Source organism: Urocitellus parryii, chromosome 2 (genome assembly GCF_045843805.1).
Source record: "Urocitellus parryii isolate mUroPar1 chromosome 2, mUroPar1.hap1, whole genome shotgun sequence".
Lineage (NCBI taxonomy): Eukaryota > Metazoa > Chordata > Mammalia > Rodentia > Sciuridae > Urocitellus > Urocitellus parryii.
In genome coordinates, this window is record NC_135532.1 from 115232474 (window position 1) to 115250979 (window position 18506).

The following is an 18506-nucleotide window of genomic DNA, read 5'->3' on the forward strand; positions in this document are numbered from 1 at the left end:
AAGCTGTGGGTGACTATTGTTATTACTGAAAATTATTGCCAATTCTTGAAAAAAAGGTGTTCTTACTCAAAATATAGAAGCCTTCAAAATTACAGATCTATTTATCCTATCTGTATCAATATATATATATATATATATATGAATGCATAGGAAAAGAGCTATAATGATACACATCAAACAAAAGTAGTCATTCTAGGAGAGAGACATGGAACAGGGAAGAAGGGACTTCTGACTTTTAAAAACTGGTAAATTTTAGTATTGTGATTTTTGGGGTGGGAGGGTATACTGGGAATTGAATTTAGGGATGCTTAACTACTGAGCTACAACCCCAACTCCTTTTTAAATTTTTTAAAATTTTGAGATAGGATCTTCCTAAGTTGCTTATAGCCTTGCTAAGCTGCTGAGACTGGCCTTGAATTTGTGAACCTCCTGCCTCTCTGGGATTGAAGGTATCACCATCATGCCTGGCATTGATATTGTTTTTATATTAATGATCATATACAACTTCTCCCTTCCTACCTCTCTTTCTTTCTTGTGCTGGGAATTGAACCACGGGCCTTGCACATTGCCTGTACTCTACCATTGAGCTCCACCGCCCAGTCCTAACTGCATTATTTTTATAGCTAGAACTACTTTTTAAATTAATTAATTAATTAATTAATTATTTTTTAATTGTTGGGGTTGTTCAAAACATTACATAGTTCTTTTTTTTTAAAATTGAGTAAGGTCCTTTATTTTTTATTTTATTTATTTTATTTTATTTTTCTAAGAGAGAGTGAGAGAGGAGAGAGAGAGAGAGAGAGAGAGAGAGAGAGAGAGAGATAGAGAATTTTTTAATATTTATTTTTTAGTTCTCGGCGGACACAACATCTTTGTTGGTATGTGGTGCTGAGGATCAAACCCGGCTGCACGCATGCCAGGCGAGTGCGCTACCACTTGAGTCACATCCCCAGCCCCCATAGTTCTTGATATATCATATTTCACACTTTGATTCAAGTGGGTTATGAACTCCCATTTTTACCCTGTATACAGATTGCAGAATCACATCAGTTACACTTCCATTGATTTACATATTGCCATACTAGTGTCTGTTGTATTCTGCTGCCTTTCCTATCCTCTACTATCCCCCCTCCCCTCCCCTCCCCTCCCCTCCCCTCCCCTCTTCTCTCTCTACCCCCTCTACTGTAATTCATTTTTCCCCCTTGTATTATTTTTCCCTTTCCCCTCACTTCCTCTTGTATGTAATTATGTATAACCCTGAGGGTCTCCTTCCATTTCCATGCAATTTCCCTTCTCTCTCCCTTTCCCTCCCACCTCTCATCCCTGTTAAATGTTAATCTTCTGCTAGAACTACTTTTTAAAGAAGAGGTCTTTGTAGCATGCGTATTGGCTAAGGAGAGAGCAGAAGTGGGGTTATTTCTGTCATCAGCCGTTTTCTTTTTTGTGTGGTACTGGCGATTGAACCCAGGGGCACTCCACCACTGTGCTACATTCCCAGCCTGCTCTTATTTTGAGACAGGGTCTTGCTAAGTTGCTGAGGATCTCAGTAAGTTGCTGAGGCTGGCCTTGAACTTGCCATCTCCTGCCTCGGCCTCCTGAGTTGCTGAGATTATGGGCAAGTGCCAGGGTATCAGCTCTGCTACTGGTTTTGAGGGTTCCCTGCGGTGGTGAGTCTCCCCCAGCCTGAGGGAGTAGGATGAGTAGCCAGACTTAGCCAGGAGGGGAGACTGAAGAAAGGTGGGTCAGGCTAGCTGTCGCTGGATCCCTCAGGGGAAGGTTAGGAGGATCCTGGGAGCTAAGGAGCAGCTGTGAGCCTTCACTGGGCGTTAACAAATGAAGGGTGCTAAACTAAGCTGTGGCTTCGCCCTGGAGCGCTTCACAGAACTCCACCCTGCTCTCACCTGTGGTTTTCCCATCTCTCCAGTCCTGCATCACCTTGCCTGGTTTCATCCTGTGAGCAGGAAGGAGGTTGGAATTCTACAAAGTTCCTTCACCAAATCCTGTGAACAACTGGGGCCTTGTTCGAGGTTCTGCTGTCTCTTTCCGAGGAGTTTATTCACCGGCCGGACGCTGGGTTCAAGTTCTTGCTGTAGTGAGCCTGGTGTTTCTCTGTGTCTGTGGAGGTGGGCCTCTCAGGCAGGAGCAGCCTGCTGGACCACTGTGCCTGAGGCCTGTGCTCAGCTGTGGTTACACCGGCTCATCCAGGTGCTGGCCATCCTGGGAAATGCTGCAATAAGCCCAGAAGAGGCAGCAGATTTTGTCAGGTGTCTGGCCTGTCCGTGGCCAGATGGCCGTGATGGTTCTAATGCTTCCATACAGTGATCACCCGGGGCACAGGATTCAGGGGTGGGGGCTGAGAACCTCCCCACCTCAACTGAAATCACCAGCATTGGCCAGTTTGGGTCCAAGCTGGATAGGACTGGGTCTCGGATCCCGCAAAACTATCCTGGAACTTGCTCCTGAGGAGTTATCTTCCCGGGAGGCAGCAGTGGCTCTGAGCCCTGAAAGGTGCTGTTGGAAGAGTTGCCATTTCTATTCCTGGTGACACGCTTGGCCCTGGGAAGACTGTGGGAAACGTCCTGTGGGATCCAATCCTCACTTCTGGGCCTCCTGAGCAGGTCAGCATGTGCGCTCCCCGTGAGAGCGTGTGGCCGGGTCCCCTTCATCGTGTCCTGTTCTGTTTCCCTCGACAGGACAGCTGGTTTTGATGCTGTGCCAGCCGTCTCCTGACAATGAGCTACTGGAACACGGAGCAGCGGAGCTGTGTGCGCTACCGCAGGCACTTTCTGGTGGACAACAGCGTGTTTCATGGTGAGCTGTCCTCGGCGCTCATGTCTGCGGGTCTTCGCCTGGTTTCTGACAGCGCTTTTATTCCAGCATTCTAGATGCAAATATGGGACCATTGTTGGATTGAACCAGCGCCCGAGTTAACTTGTTTATGGTTAATTACCCAGAAAGTCCCGCGGTGCCCACCATCCCTGCGTGTTGCTGTGGCCCTTCTCAGCCTCAGGGTTCCCACCCTGTCCCTGACAGCTGATTCTCCAGGCCCTCCCTGCCTACCACACTGCCAACTCTTTCTGATGTTTGGGGCCATTTTTGCTAAGCCCATGGTGTGGGTTCAGGTGACGTTTGTGATCATCAGCCAGTGCTTATTATCAACATGGTGTGTCTTCCAAATTCACACCTTAAGCAGTGCTGGTGGCCACCTGTTTGAGACCAATTACAAAAAATCCACTTATTTTTATTGATGTGCTGTGGGGCTTTATCTGTAGGCCCTTTATCTAATCCCAATTGCTTGGGAGCCTGAGGCAGGAGGATCTCACGTTCAAGGCCAGCCTGGGCAATTTAGTGAGACCTAGTCTCAAATTATTTATATATATATAAACAAACAAACAAACAAAAAGGTCTGGGGCTACATCTCAGTGATAGAGTGCCCCTGGATTACATCCGAAATAGCAGAGGGAGAGAAAGCTTTATCTGTCTGTGTATAGGGCCACCTGTTAAAGCCAGCTCACCTATTTGTTTTTTTTTTTAAAGAGAGAGAATTTTAATATTTATTTTTTAGTTTTCGGCGGACACAACATCTTTGTTGGTATGTGGTGCTGAGGATCGAACCCAGGCTGCACGCATGCCAGGCGAGCGCGCTACAGCTTGAGCCACATCCCCAGCCCAGCTCACCTATTTGTGTGTCCAGCCACCTGTTAAAGCAGGGCAGAGCAGTTTATATTGCGCTCTGCTGTCCTCAGGGAGTGATCGGTATCAGTCATTTGCAGGGCACTTAGAGGACTCACCTTTCCCCTGCTGAGGTCTGTTTATGTGGTGGTGTACAGTCAATCCCACTATCAGGATGCCCTCGGTGACATTTATTTAAGAGTCAGAGATTTATGTGGCGCCAGAGTTTTGAGCAATCACCAGAAGCCTGTGGCCTGCAGAGGGGGTGAGGGATTGCAGGGGTGCAGGGTGCTGTTTGACAATCCTGTGATCCAAGTCACCTTCAACCCTCTAGGGTTGGTTTTCCCCCCTCAATTTGGTGACAGATTTAATGTGTAGTATTGCTTTAAATCGAGCTTAAGATAACAAAGGTGACTTATCTTTATTTGGTGCTTTAGCGTTTATGGTGCTTTTCAACATTCTTCTCATCACTTTGATACAGGACTTTCCAGGCAGAGGTGGCTTCAAGTCACAGGGAGAGGAAGGGGAGCAGAGGGGCAGTGGCTGTTCAGTTGGCATCAATAGTTACCCTCGAGGCTGAAACCAACACTGCTGCCTCTCTGTTTCCAGGCGGGTGCTCTTGGCATTGTCAGGGTGAAGCGCCCTTGGCATCGCTGGGGTGAAGCGCCCTTGGCAGGAGACTGCGATCTTGTGCCTGGCAGTGGGCTCTGCTTCAACTTGCTCTGTGGCTTCCTTTCTCCCACTCATGGCTATCCTGGGGTATTCCCTGTTCGAGTGGCTTTATTCATTCATTCATTCATTTATTTTAAGAGGCAATTCTTGGTGTTGCCCAAACTGACCCTGAATCCCCAGGTTAGGAATCCTCCTGCCTCAACCTCCTGAGTAGCTGAGGGTATAGGCGTGCTCTACCACACCACATTTAACTTCTTTTGTATTAAAAAAAAAAAGAATAAGTATGACAATTGAAGAAATACAGAAATTAGGAGAACTAGCTTTATTTGCATAATTTTAATTTTATTCTAGTTTCAAAAAGGTGCAGATTTTAATGTCTTAAAGTCATTATTGTTTTTATTATTTAAATTTCAATGGCTATAACTTGAGAACACTTTAATGTGTTCTGACAGTTACGTTCCAGTTAGTGTCTTACCATATCACAGATACTCTACATGAGAACCTTGAGCTTATTGATAATTGAACCTTCCAACCAACATCTTTGCAAGTCGCTCTTCATCCCATTTTATCATTTTGTGGATGGAGGAATTGAAGCTTGGGGAGAGCATGAAGTGGTGATCTGAAATTCAAATCTGGTTTGCCTGACTCCCCAAAGTTCTTTCATCCCCAATCCTTTTTATTTTGAGACAGGGTCTTGTTAAGTTGATGAGGCTGGTCTTGAGTCTGTGAGCCTCCTGTCTCAGCCTCCTATTTGCTGGGATTACAGGCCCATGCCACTGTGCCTGTTCCCACTGTTATTTTTTTTCAGGCTGCCTTTTTACTTCAGTAAAGAAATTAACGCTGGACAGTGGCAGCCACTTGTAATTCTAGAGACTTTGGAGGCCAAGGCTGGAGGATTGCAGGTTTTAGGCAAGCCTGGGCAACTTGGTGAGGCCCTGCCTCATGATAAAAAATATAAAGGGCTGGGGATGTAATTAAGTGGTAGAACATGCCTGGGTTCAATCACCAGTACCAAAACAAACAAACAAACAAACAAACAAAAAAACCCTCACAAGAACAACAACAAAAAGCTCAACAACAAAAACCAACCAAGACCAAAATTCACACCGAGAGGTTTACTCTATCTTGAGCTATGTTTTCTGTGTCATTTACTAGCTGTGTCTGAATTATACAAGCAAATTATTTAATCAGTTCTCTCCTCTGTGAAATAAGCACTTGGTCACAGTGAGTTTTGGGGGTCTTTCTAGTTGTAATTTCCAAGATTCCCTTGAAATGTTTATGAGCACCTCTCACTAAACACCAGGGGGCAGCATAGTCCTTCCAATAAGAATTAGTAGTGTTTTACATTCTAGAATTACTTCTGAAAGGACTTAGAGATACCAGTAAATTTTCTCAAGATCAAAAGGATCAAAGCCAATTAGAATTATGATTCTATCTGTTTATCACACAGTAGCTTTTAAATTTTTCTGACAATGTCCAGTATCGCTCAGGACTTCTGTGCCCCAGCAGATGCGGTCATCAGGACAGATACTGCCTTCTGCTCTTCCCTACCTTTGCAGGCCTTTGTGCCTGTGAAGGTGGGAGCTTCCTGAGCGTGGGGACACTTGTCAGCAGTCTTGTTAACTTTATATTAAGGGAATTATAGTGATTATATCCTTGCCGAGTACTTTAGAACATTTCTGAGATAAGAGACATGTCACTTCTCTTGGAGGGGCTTCTAGAGCAGGAGGTGAACATCCTGACCCTAACCTGGCTTCTAGTTTATGTTGGGCCTCTCCTTATAGAACCTAAATAAAAGGAAACACTACCCTGTCCATTATAAACAGAAAAAATATATATCCTATGGTCACATCCCCAATGCCCACCACCTCCAGCCACACCCCACCTGCCTCCAGTTACCACTCAGTCAAGCCTTTTTCCCTACAAGATCAAGGGCATGTGCAGACCTGGATGTGCAGGCTGTGCTAGCCAGGTTTCTTTTCTTACACTTAAGTTATTTCCCAGGAGAAAAGAGCAACATTGAAGTCAGCGCTTTGGGGTAAAATGATCAATAAGAGTAAGGATAAGAGTAAGGATGAGAACGTCATGTTCCTATATGGTCTCGCAGTTCAGAACGCATATTCCTACCCTCATTTTCAGAGTAAAGAAGTGGTATGTTCTCATTGGAGAGAATTTAGAATTTCCCTCAAACCCCCTCAAGAGACAGTTACACCCACTGGGAATAGTTTGCATCTTTACTGTTTTTCTAAGGCAGGGCAGGACCTCTGGAAAGGCTGGGAGATGCCTGCTGGCTGGTGGAGATGAACTGGTCAAATTGACTTAGTTCTGAATTCAGTGAGAGAAGAACCTGTTAGGAATTAGGAATCTCCTCACTTCCCATTGTCTGCCTGTGGCCCAGATTTTTAGGGACCCTGTTGAATCTGAAGGGATTTGCACCTGTCAAAGAAACTAATTGCCGTTTTTTTCTCTTTCTACTTGGTTTTTATTTTGCTGATGTGTTTGTAATAGAGAAGAAACCTGGGCACAAAATAATTGGTGCAATATAAACTTTGCCTTAGTGGTGTACACTGTTCATGAATTATTCTGGTTGAAAGTTGCTTATTCCCTCAGCTCTTCTCTTCATGGTAATGAATTGTAATATTTTCTTTTTCCCAAGCTTGGATGTGGTCTTGATTCTTATACTGATTATCTGTGTACTTGCAATTAATATGCACAATTTGTTGTGCATATCAGCTTTTGTAAACATTTGAGCACCGTAATAGCATATCCTCGGAAGTGACTTTTTTTTTTTTTTTTTTAAGAGAGAGTGAGAGAGGAGAGAGAGAGAGAGAATTTTTTATATTTATTTTTTAGTTCTCGGCGGACACAACATCTTTGTTTGTATGTGGTGCTGAGGATCGAACCCGGGCCGCACGCATGCCAGGCGAGCGCGCTACCGCTTGAGCCACATCCCCAGCCCCCCTCGGAAGTGACTTAATATTTGTTTTCATGCACCACTGGTTATAATTGTGATATTGGAAAATTTCTTCTAAGTTTATTATAGTACCTTCCCAACTTGTTGACATTTACCTCTTTTGCTTGTCATGTTGTCATGTGAATGCTTCTGAATGACTGCCACCAGTCTCTACTAGAAAACATCTTGGACTGGATCATGAGTGTCTCCTATTTCTTGGGGATGAAGGCAAGAGTAATTCTGTGATGAAATATTTTCACAGTTTGTCTTTTCAAAAAGTTGCCTTGCATGTACTTTGCCTCATGACCAACTTCTAATGAAACCAAGTGATTTAGTTAATTAATTAAAGGGATACTTTTTATTGGCCAAGAAGGATTGTGCCAGATTCCAAAGTTTCCCTTTAGCATCAGTGTTTGAAATCTCTGCAGTCACATCAGGATGAGAATGTGGGAATGTGGGAATGTGGGAATGTGAAGAGGGGGTAGGGTTTGTTTATTTGCATTGCAAACTTTGTAGTTAGTGTGGCACTGGCAAACAAACTCCATTTCTCTTTATAAAGATGTAGTGTGTGTGTGTGTGTGTGTTTGTGTGTGTGTGTGTGTTTAGGACTGGTCATAGTTTACCCTGCTGATGGATAGACTGGTAGCCAGGGCAGACACACAAGTTTTCAGGACAAACGTGAGTATATTCAAGGGAAGAGTGGAGAAGTCCCCTCAAAGGAAGAAGAGAGAAGGAGCCCAGATCCTGGCTGTAAACACAAAGGGAGCATGAAATTATGGACAAGTGAGTTTGAGTCCCAATTAATTTAGGCCAGTTTATTACCATTTATAACTCTAGCAGCCTGCTGGCTTTAGGGCTTGGGCCATTACTAGGTTTTATGCTAGAGTAGCATTTCTTGACGGGTCAGAGCCTAGCTTGCCAACTAGTAACTTTATAAACATTCTCTTCTAGGTTTAGAAATCCCTATGCATATAGAATTCCTATTTATGTAAGATGGTTGGGATTTTGTGAGCATCCTTGTCTCAGATGTTATCTGCAGACTCAGGTGTTATCTGCAGGGAGGAAATTACAAGGGAGAGTTCAGAGAAATGGTTAGAAAAGAAAGAAAATAGTCTTGTTATGGTTTGCACGTGAGATGTCCCCTAAAAGCTCATGTATGAAACAATGCAAGAGGGTTTAGAGGAGAAAGGATTGGGTTGTGAGGGTCTTAACACAATCAGTGAATTAATCCCTGATGGGCTTAATTGAGTGGTAACTGGAGGCAGGTGGGGTTTAGCTGGAGGAGGTGGGCATTGGGGGCGTGGCTATGGGGTATATATTTTCTATCTGGTAAATGGAGATCTTTCTCTCTCTGCTTCCTGATCACCATGTGAGCTGCTTCCCTGTGCCAGATCTGGAGCCCTGGGGAATGGAGGTGGCTGTTCATGGACTGAGACCTCTGAAACCATGAGCTCCTAAAGAAACTTCTCCTCCTCTACAATTGTTCTTGTAGGGTCTTCTAGTCATAGCTGCAAAAAAGCTGATGAAAGCAAGTCCCAGGAAAGAAAAGGCACTTGAGTATGTTAAAGTTTCTGAGTTTTGATGGAACTAATTCTGGAGGTGGCCTTGCCCAATAGGTTCCTTTCTCATCCCTGCCCTCGAGTGGCCCCAGGCCCAGCAATGGTCACCAAGGCAGAAAGCCTGGAGGGCAGGTGTCCTTTCCCAGTTTTGGGAGGTGTGGCCTGACCCACCTGGCACCTTCGGGCTGCCCTCCTGCTGAGTGGCTGTTGGGTGTGGTGTTCTTCTTGCTAAGTGCTAAAATTTTAAGAAATGCTTTTGTTCTCTACTTACTCTGCTCACTCTACATTTGTTTGTTTGTTTGTTTATTTAGTTTTTTTTTTATGTGGTGCTGGGGATGGAACCCAGTGCCTCATGCATGCCAGGCAAGTGCTCTGCCATTGAACCACAAACCCAGCCCTCACCTATCTGAGGATTGATGGCCAGTGTCTCATTGGGGGTTTTAATTTTTGCCCAGGAGGGAGTAAGCCACCCTAAAACTTAAAATCTCAAGTAATTAATGAATAACAAAACAAATACTCAGAAATATATTTACAAAAGGCAGGGATAAGGTTTCAAGGGCGGAGTCTGGCTTCCTGTTATCTTGCAGTCAGCAGGTTGATTGACATCTTGGCAGGTCACACCCATCTCAGATGCTGTGTGGGCCATGGCAGAGCCAGATAGGGATTCATATTGTTCCTGGGCAATTCATATTAACCAGAGGAAGTGTCCACTGGTCACTCCCAGACACCACATGTCTCTATCCACGAGGCTTCCATGCATAGTGACCCACATGCAACCCATAGACGGCTCCTGACACCCTACATTTTCACAGAGGATATTTGGAGAACTTGCTGGGAATTAAGTGTCCAGATTTATTGATATACACTGCTTCCCCTGTTGGAGGCAAGTCGCAGATGTTCACTCAGCCCAACAGGAGCGGTACCACAAAAACACAATGTGTCACAGCAACCACATAGCACCAGAGGCAGAACCGAATACTCTTATTGAGCTTGGGACAACATGAAATGACCTTTCACATGAGCTGGCTGAACCCTGCTTGTTCTGTCATCTTTTGGGACCACATGCTCTTCCTTGATATTTTGGGGATGTAGAACATTCTCAATGAAAACCTCAGGGATGCTGTTTATATTTCAAAATTTAAAGCTTATTCCTTTTTCCCCTGTCATTCTCTGTGATTGACATTCCATTTATTGAGCATTTTAAACTTGGCATGGTATATATGTAAAATTCTTTCCTTTTCCTCCAGTGAAGGCTCCTCAAAGTACTCTGCCTCATGGCGCGGTCTTAGGGAGACTGACTTTCTGGCTACTTTTGGTTATTGAGGTCCCATTCGTTTTGAAAACCGTAATCTAAAAGTCAGTACCCCCCACCCCAGGGCAGCAGCTGGCTGGTGGTGTTGGGGGAGGGGCTGCTATTTGTTCCCCCAAGAGGAATTCAAGGCCCAGCTTCCTCAAGGGATGGAGAGGCAGGGGCACATTTCTCCCATGTTACCTGGACACCTGCTGGCATGTCATTGGTGGCAAAGTGGTCAGAACCTTCATCATTTGTGGATAGGGTTGCATACCGATGACTCTTGAGAAAGGACCTGCTGTGTCCCTTCAGCCTGGCCCCTTCTCTATTCACAGGTCCATCTGTCTAGCGCATGGTGGAGGCACTGAGGCAGCTGTCCCACCCCCTGCCTTCCTCTCAGCTCCTGTTTCTCCTGCAGAGCTCTGGACTGCCCAGGGCTGTAGGGATGGACACCCTTTCTTCTCCCTAGACCCCTGACTGTAGTCTCCTCTCTCACTGTCATTGGGGGCAGCCCCTAGGCCTCCATCTTATGAAGTCTCTGTAGTTCTCCCCTGCTTGTCTCTGGGGTGAGCTGTATGTCTCCATTCTCCTCAGAGTGCCAGCCAGCACTTGGGCCCCTGGGTGCCCGGATGTTGCCCACACAATGGCGTTCAGTCTGTGATTTTGAGTGGATGGAATCTCCCTTATCTCTCCAACAGGTGTCCTTGGACTCTCTAGAGCCAGCCCAGGCAGCTGTCAGCTAGCATTTTAGGTCAGGGTGGCTTCATGTCCCTAAGGATACTCTTCACTGGGTCTTCTTTTGCAAGGTGATGTAGCTGGATTGATCAGAACTGAGCAGTGATCTCATCCATGGAAATCCTATTTCGATGCCCCGACTTCTTTTCTAAATCAGGAATCTGATGCAGGGAGAGGACTTGCCTGGAAACTGCATCTCCTCTGATCTCTCTGTCATGCTTTCCACATCAAGGTCCTTCATATTCTGTCATGAACAGGGGATGAAGTCTCTGTAGAGTGCTTGCCAAATGGCAAGTTGGCAGTCTGGTCGTGCGGGCAGCCCAGGAGGCAGGGAGCTCTGAGGTTGTTCTTCAGAGTTGGAGCTTGCGTCGTGGGAACGAGCCCACTGCCTCTGGAGAGGCCTGGCCGGGCTTGCCCAGTACTCTCCAATTCTCTTTGCAGCCCTTGATGATGCGAAGTCAGTCAAACAGAAAGATCCTTGAGTGTTGGATTTCTCTTTGCTTGGGAATATCGATTATCTAATGACTCCATTAGAAAGAGGGAATAATGTGTTTAATAGAGTCAACGTTTCCTTCAGATTTACAGACTTCTCACGTTTTAAGTGGTTTCTTAATGAGAATGATTTCTCCTTAGACCTGTGTTGCAAATTTAAGCCTTTGTTCCTGAAGCTGCATTTCCATAATTATAATTAACTCTCCTCCACGCTCTCATTTTCCCAATTGTCTTTCCTACCCTGTGCCTAAGAGATTGACAGGAGAAGCAGTATCTTCCCACCAGAAGATTCAAGGGTCTTCCAGGGCAGCGTAATTATTTCATTAAGTTACACAAAAGCTCTGGAGTTTTTTCCTTGGACCAAGGTGGTAATTGTTAGTGATTGCATTTGTAATCATGAACACCTCCTATCCCCCACCACCTAAACAAAGATGAGAAGCTGCAGTTCATCCCAACAGCTGTATAATTAAAGTCATCCCAGTAGACCTGCGACATGTTTACTGTTAAGGCTCCTTCCTTCTAGCAAGTGAGTTTGGTGTATTACAAAATGTAAACAGTTGCTTTCAAAGGAACAGTCAGAGGCCCCTGGCCCAGCGGCTTTGCATGCACTGGGAACAGCAGTGTGCGCCTGGCTTAGACCTGCCCTCCAGCTGCACACGCTGACCATGTCCTCTGGGACCCTGGGCTCAGTACCGGTGGAGCGGAGCTCCTGCCTCCCTGGGTTCCTGCAGATCTCTCAGCCTTGCCCTGCCCTGCCCTGCCCTTCCTCCTGGCTCCTGGCTCCACTCACCTCTGCAGTCCCTCCTTGCAGTACCACGGTCAAGTTCCTCTGCAGAGGAGCCTTTCCTGACTCCCAGACCAGGCCAGGCTCTGGGCTGCCTCCTCTCAACACCTGGGGCTGCCTGTTGCATGTTGCTATCCCAAAGGACAAGTAGTTGTGTGACAGCTAGTTCCATTTCTGTCCCACAAGTTCCAGGAGGGCAGAGGGTATTGTGATGGTCTCCAGGACATAGGATACGGGCATTGCTTATAGTAGGCTTTCAGCTGAACAGCTGTCTGAGAAGTATCTAGCATTTCCATTTCTTGCCCTCTGTTGACTCTGGGTTTTAAGCTCATGCTGTGGAGTCCTCTGTTCTCAGACTGCACCCCTTCCTTCCTTCTCTTGAAGAGCCCAGGAAAAAGACCCATCAGCCATTTCCTCCCAAGGTGGAGGAGGAAATGAGGAGCGCCTCTGAGAACCCAAGTGTGCCTTAGAGAGACTTTCATAAATTCAGAACACCTCAGGTAGAGTAAGGACAGACTGATTTCTATATAAGAATTTCTTCGGCTTTTAAAATCATTTAATGATAGCGCCTAGACTTTTCCTGTTGCTTAGATGGTATTTTATTCAGCTCTGAAGCTGGAGGTTTCCCTCATCAAAATAGCAGTGTTAGTAAAAGCTGCTTAATTGTGGTGTTTTGCATGCTATTAAAATTCTTTGCTGCCTGTTTCTGAACATTTCTAGCTGCAGAAGTCAGTGCCGTCTGACTGGTGATTCTTACTGCAGACAGCTAGACGAGACCTGCACCAGAGCACAGGCAGCAGCAGCTATCTCAGAGAGGAGCAAGAGGGCTAGGGGGACATGATGAGAGTGATTAAGCCGCAGAGGGCTTCTTCAGAAGTTAAGGAGATGGCCAGGCATGGTATGCATATCTGTAATCCCAGTGACTCGGGAGGCTGAAGCTGGAGGATGGCAGGTTTGAGGCCAGCCTCAGCAATTTAGTGAGGTCCTAAGCAACTTAGGAAGACCCTGTCTCAAAATAAAAACAAAAAGACTGGGGAGGTAGCTCAGTGGCTAAGCACCCTTGGGTTCAATCTCTGGTACAAAAAAAAAAAAAGAGAGAGAGATGCACTTTTATTTTAGCTTTGTAACCAAACTGTAGCCAGTGTGTAATCCTTTCACCTCAGGACCTCAAGCAACAGGAGAGTCCATCCTGACACCACCTTTCAGGTTGCAAAATGGCTGAGAAATTGGCCCCTACCCCGGCAGGGTAAGAGTAGAATCTGTGAAAACTTTTTCTTTGTACTGGGGATTGAACTCTGGGGCACTCAACCACTGAGTCACACCCCCAGCTCTATTTTGTATTTAGAGACAGGGTCTCACTTAGTTGCTTCGTGCCTCACCATTGCTGAGGCTGGCTTTGAACTTGCAGCCCTCCTGTCTCCACCTCCCGAGCTGCTGGGATTACAGGCGTGTACCACCGCACCCGGCTCAGCATCTGTGAAAACTTTTCTTCCAATTTTGTTTTGCCTGTATTCGTTTCTTGGTATGTGTCTGGAGATTTTTCTTAACTAGATGGAGATGATAATGGCATATGCCCAATTAAAAGGAAGAAGAACGAGCACATTTATTATTTAGCGTCCTACTTGACTCCCGGCCAACTCAAAATGGAACATCAGTGTGTATCTGAGAATGACTGTTCTTTGAAACGGTGCCAGGGGCAGGATTTCATGGTCTGTGTTTTCAAGCTAAGCAGAAATTTGTCTCCAGATGTGGAGCTTGGCGATTAATTAATGCCTTAGGCCAGTGGACCCCAGCCAGGGCTGCCCGTTGAAATCAGCCATCAGGGGAAAGTTACCTGCATCCCAGCCCAGAGGTTCTGCTCTTGTTGGTCTGGGCATAGTTTGGGGATGGGGAAGTTTTTAGAAGTCCCCAGGTGATTCCAGTGCTGGCTGGCTAAAATCCCCAGACGTGCGGTGACCAGCACAGCTCAATCATCTCAACAGAGCTTTGAATTTATATACTGGACAGTGGTCATTTTCCATGACGATGGCTTGTTTTGTACTGACTCTTGAAGGATGTGTGAAGCGGTAGCAGATCTGCTACGAGACGCTCAGTCTTTGAGCATCAAATGACCTCATGGCATTATCCATGGCCTCCAGGTGATGAACTGAAACACTTTGGGAAGTTTCTTACCACCTACGGCAAAACACCTGTTTGTAGTATTTTGATCAAACTGCAGTGGTGACTACACAGTTCACAATGGGGTCATTTAAAGAACTGAGACAGAAACGAAGATAAAATGTAGGAATTGGGAGAACAGTGCCACCATTTAGAGGTTATCAGACATAACCTTGAGGGTATTTATAAACTGTCTGCCATGCGACCAGCGTGTGAGCTTCATAAAAGAAGGTTCGATGCATAAAAAATTGCTAGTGAGTTTTAAATTAAAGAGACAGACTCTCATTTACCTTTATTCCTAGCTCTAAGACAGCTTCTCCTAGCTCCCGCCTCCAGCCACATAATGTGGTGTCGAGGTTTACAGAAGAGGCTAGCGAGAGAGAGAGAGAGAGAGAGAGAGAGAGAGAGAGAGAGAGAGAGAGAGAGAACGCCAGGGAGTGAGCTTTTATTGGGGAACAAAAAATTCAAGGGAAAATCCCATCCAATGAAGGTTAAGGGGAGCAGCATCCCAAGGTCAGGGCCAATGATTGGGGCTTCGGGTCAGTGGCCAGGCATGCCTCTACACGACAAGCCCTCATACCTGGGACAGGGTGGGGAAGGCTCTGACACCGCTGTGTCTAAGTGTCTCTCACCCAGCCAGGGAGGTAACTCAAATCACGTGCGAGGATGGCCTCCCACAAAACTGTATTTATCCACTTTGAAAAAGTGAGCAGTATCGGAGCCTTGGAGAGCCTCGCACATTTTCTGTTAGCCTGTACAGACATTTGGTCTGCCCCCATCATGGTACCCGTGAGACAGCTGATCCCTGTTATTCCTGTCCTCGTAGCCTCAGAGCTGTGAAGGAGAGATCAACCCGTCTCAGATCCCTCTCCTTTGCATGACCTCCTCTTCTTGGCATATAGGATCTTTTGTGACAATCCAGAGAGGAACGGGGCTGATGCTAAGACAATATGTTCAGATCTTGTTGGGAGGAGTCAGTGGACATTTTTGAATGTTCTTAGGCACCTTTGGGAGTTGATGCTGAATCAAGTTTGTCATTGTGACTAGCCACTTTGGCAGCATTAACCCTTTTAAATCTCCAATAAGACCATCTTATTATTTTTGGGTACCAGGGATTAAACTTAGGGGCACTCTACCACTGAGCCACCTCCCAGCCCTATTTTGTATTTATTTAGAGACAGGGTCTCACTGAGTTGCTTAGTGCCTTGCTTTGCTGAGGCTGGCTTTGAACTTGCAATCCTCCTGCCTCAGCCTCCTGAGCTGCTGGGATTACAGGCATGCGCCACCATACCTGGCCAACAAGACTATTTTAGAGAGCAAACTGTTTACAAGTTTCATATCAATTGCATTGTTAAATTGTGGTGTTCAAACCCAGGTTTTCTAGACTCCAAAATCCAGTGTTTTCCCACCATTGTGACATGGTGTTATATCACATAAATTTCTTTTAAAGCTAGTAACGGAACAAGAACTAAAGAACTGAGACAGAAACGAAGATGAAATGTAGGAATTGGGAGAACAGTGTCACCATTTGGAGGTTATCAGACATAACCTTGAGGGTATTTATAAACTGTATTTATCCACTTTGAAAAAGTGTTGTGTTTTAGGAGAGCTCCAGGAATCTATGGATGCTGCCAGAGTTCTGCAGAGAGGACATCAAGGGTGGGCTGGGAGGGCTGGGGATGTGGCTCAAGTGGTAGCGCGCTTGCATGGCATGCCTGTGGCCCGGGTTCGATCCTCAGCACCACCTACAGACAAAGATGTTGTGTCCACCAATAACTAGAAAATAAATATTAAAAATTCTCTCTCAAAAAGAAAGAACTGCTAGACTTAAAAATAAATAAATAAACTTTAAAAAAAAACAAGGGTGGGCTGGGAGCTGGCTCTATAGAGGTCGTGGGGCTTGGTAGGAATGCAGACTCTCAGCTCTACCAGGGACCTCTTCAGTTGGAATCTGCGTTTTTTTTTTTTTTTTTTTTTGTACCAGGAATTGAATTCAGGGGCACACAATCACTGAGTCACAACCTCAGCCCTATTTTCTATTTTGTATTTTATTTAGAGACAGGGTCTTACTGAGTTAATTAGCACCTTGCTTTTGCTGAGGCTGGCTTTGAACTTGGGATCCTCCAGAGCTGCTGGGATTATAGGCGTGCATCATCATGCATTTTAATAAGACCAGGGTGGTTAAGTATGAATGAGATCATTTGGGCATGGGTGTGAGTCTTTCTAAGTGAGGATTAGTTAGTCCCTATTCTCCTGGAAACAGGAGAAAAGGATGGGATCAGAGGGCAAAGTTTGAGAGATTCAGTCAATGGTTGGCTGACTCCATAGCTCTGGACCCGAGGTGGGACAGGACATCATGGTGGAAGGTGTGGCAGAGGAAAGCAGCTCAGGACAAGGCAACCAGGAAGCAGAGGGAGCTCTGCTCACCAAGCTTCCAGGGACCTTCCTCCTCCAGCCACATCCTACCTGCCTGCAGTTAGCACCTCGTTAATCAGTGGGTATCAGTGGGTTAATACTCCGTGTTTGAAACACAGGAAGATGCAGTAAGGGAAAGCGGCAGCATTCTGGCTGCAGTGACATGGGGCATATCAGAACCACCAATGCCATGAGAAGCCATCCTATGAAGGGATATGAGCAGAGCATGCGGCTGGGCTTGAGGGCATTTGTGACACCTCTGGAAACATGTGCATGTACATTTGTGTACCCTCTTCCTATGAACAAAGCCCTCAGCTTCCGTTATGTTTCAAATAGTGTTATTCCTTGCCCCTTTCTAACCCTCTCGTGGAACCCTTCTCCTTTTGTAGATGAGAAGGTAAGGGACAGCTGGCAGAGTTAATTCCAAAAGCCATCATGCAAGCCAACTGGCCTTCCTGATCTGAGCTAAGCACTCTGAAATGCTAAGAGGATTTTCTATGGGATAACTCCTGCAAATCTCTATGCGTCTGATTATCAGAAATGGTGAGCTCTTTCTAGTGCTGGAATATTACATGACAGTGTCTCGGGCCTTGCGCTTTGGCCAGGTGAGTGAGAGGTATCCTTTTTGGAGCTGCCATAGGCCTGACCGTCCGTGGGGACAGGTGTTGGGACCTATCACCAAGAGCAGCAGGTCCCTGAGGCAGCATCTCCACACAAAGACTACTTTTTAGCACCTTCGTAGTTGGTGCTGCCCTTTACAGAGTACTGTAATCCACGTGGCATTTAAATCCAGCCACCAGTTCACTCTCTGGAAATTTATCATCTGGTGAAGCATCAATTCCATGAACCCAGAGGACATTCACAACATTTTTTTCATTTCTCGAGTTGCTGCTCTGTACCACTGCAGAATCATGGCCTCTGAGGACACTCTTTCAAACAGTCCTTTTCTATGGTCCTCCCAGAACCTAAGTGTCCAGATCTTCCTGGGCTGTCAGACAGGGCTGGAAGATGGTTGCTCTTCAGGGACAGATACTTTCCCTCCACTTCTCCACTTGTCCCTGTGTTTGAGGCCGTGTTTGAGGCATGTTAATATCTAACAACTGTAGGCACATTGTTTCTGATACTAGTAATATATGATTTTTTTTCTCAGCTGAGAACAAATTTGGCATAAGTCATAGTACTGAGTTATTTCTAAATTAAATTAATTTATATAAGGTGGTAAAATGTTATTAGTTTCCTATTTTATTACCTTTATTATTCATGAAGAAGCAATCCTTTCCTCTTTTCTCCAAGGTCTTTAATAAAATCGGCCATTGTAACCATTTTGTGCTAATTGATGAGGACTAATGAAGCAGAAAATTAAAGTACTTTTGATGTTTTAATTTTAATAGTCATCACTAGTCTACACTTCACAGTTATTTCTCTCATTGATAAATATATGGCTTTAGAAAGGATTTCAATCTTTCAAAAATGTCTTTGCTATCTACTGAGCCTCGTTAGATTCTTGAAATCCTTGCTACTGGAATGATTTTATCAATGAAGAAGAAATTTGAAGCTAAAATCAATATGATTATTGTATGTTTCCAGGTATCTCTCTGCCCTATGTGTGCAGGTATATATTTTTTTAAAGATAAGAAACTTAGGATATCTCAAATATACTCTCACCTTTAAGACAGTATGCACTTGCTGTATTTTAGAGAGTGCTTATACTATAACCAAACTTATTTTTCTAATAAAAAGGCCTATGGCTTTTCTATAGAATTTTCTGGACTGGTA

The 18506-nt window shown here is 45.3% G+C and overlaps 1 protein-coding gene across 3 annotated transcripts in view; it reads left to right on the forward strand.

Annotated features, from left to right (window-relative positions):
* Positions 1–2732: 2732 nt before the first annotated feature.
* The window catches only part of Plch1 (phospholipase C eta 1), a 155700-nt gene continuing 139926 nt past the window's right edge, over positions 2733–18506 (forward strand). For all 3 annotated transcript variants that reach the window (XM_026392934.2, XM_026392935.2, XM_026392936.2), the window contains exon 1: positions 2733–2811. In XM_026392934.2, coding sequence (XP_026248719.1) covers positions 2733–2811 — 79 coding nt within the window. The remainder of the gene's footprint in view (positions 2812–18506) is intronic.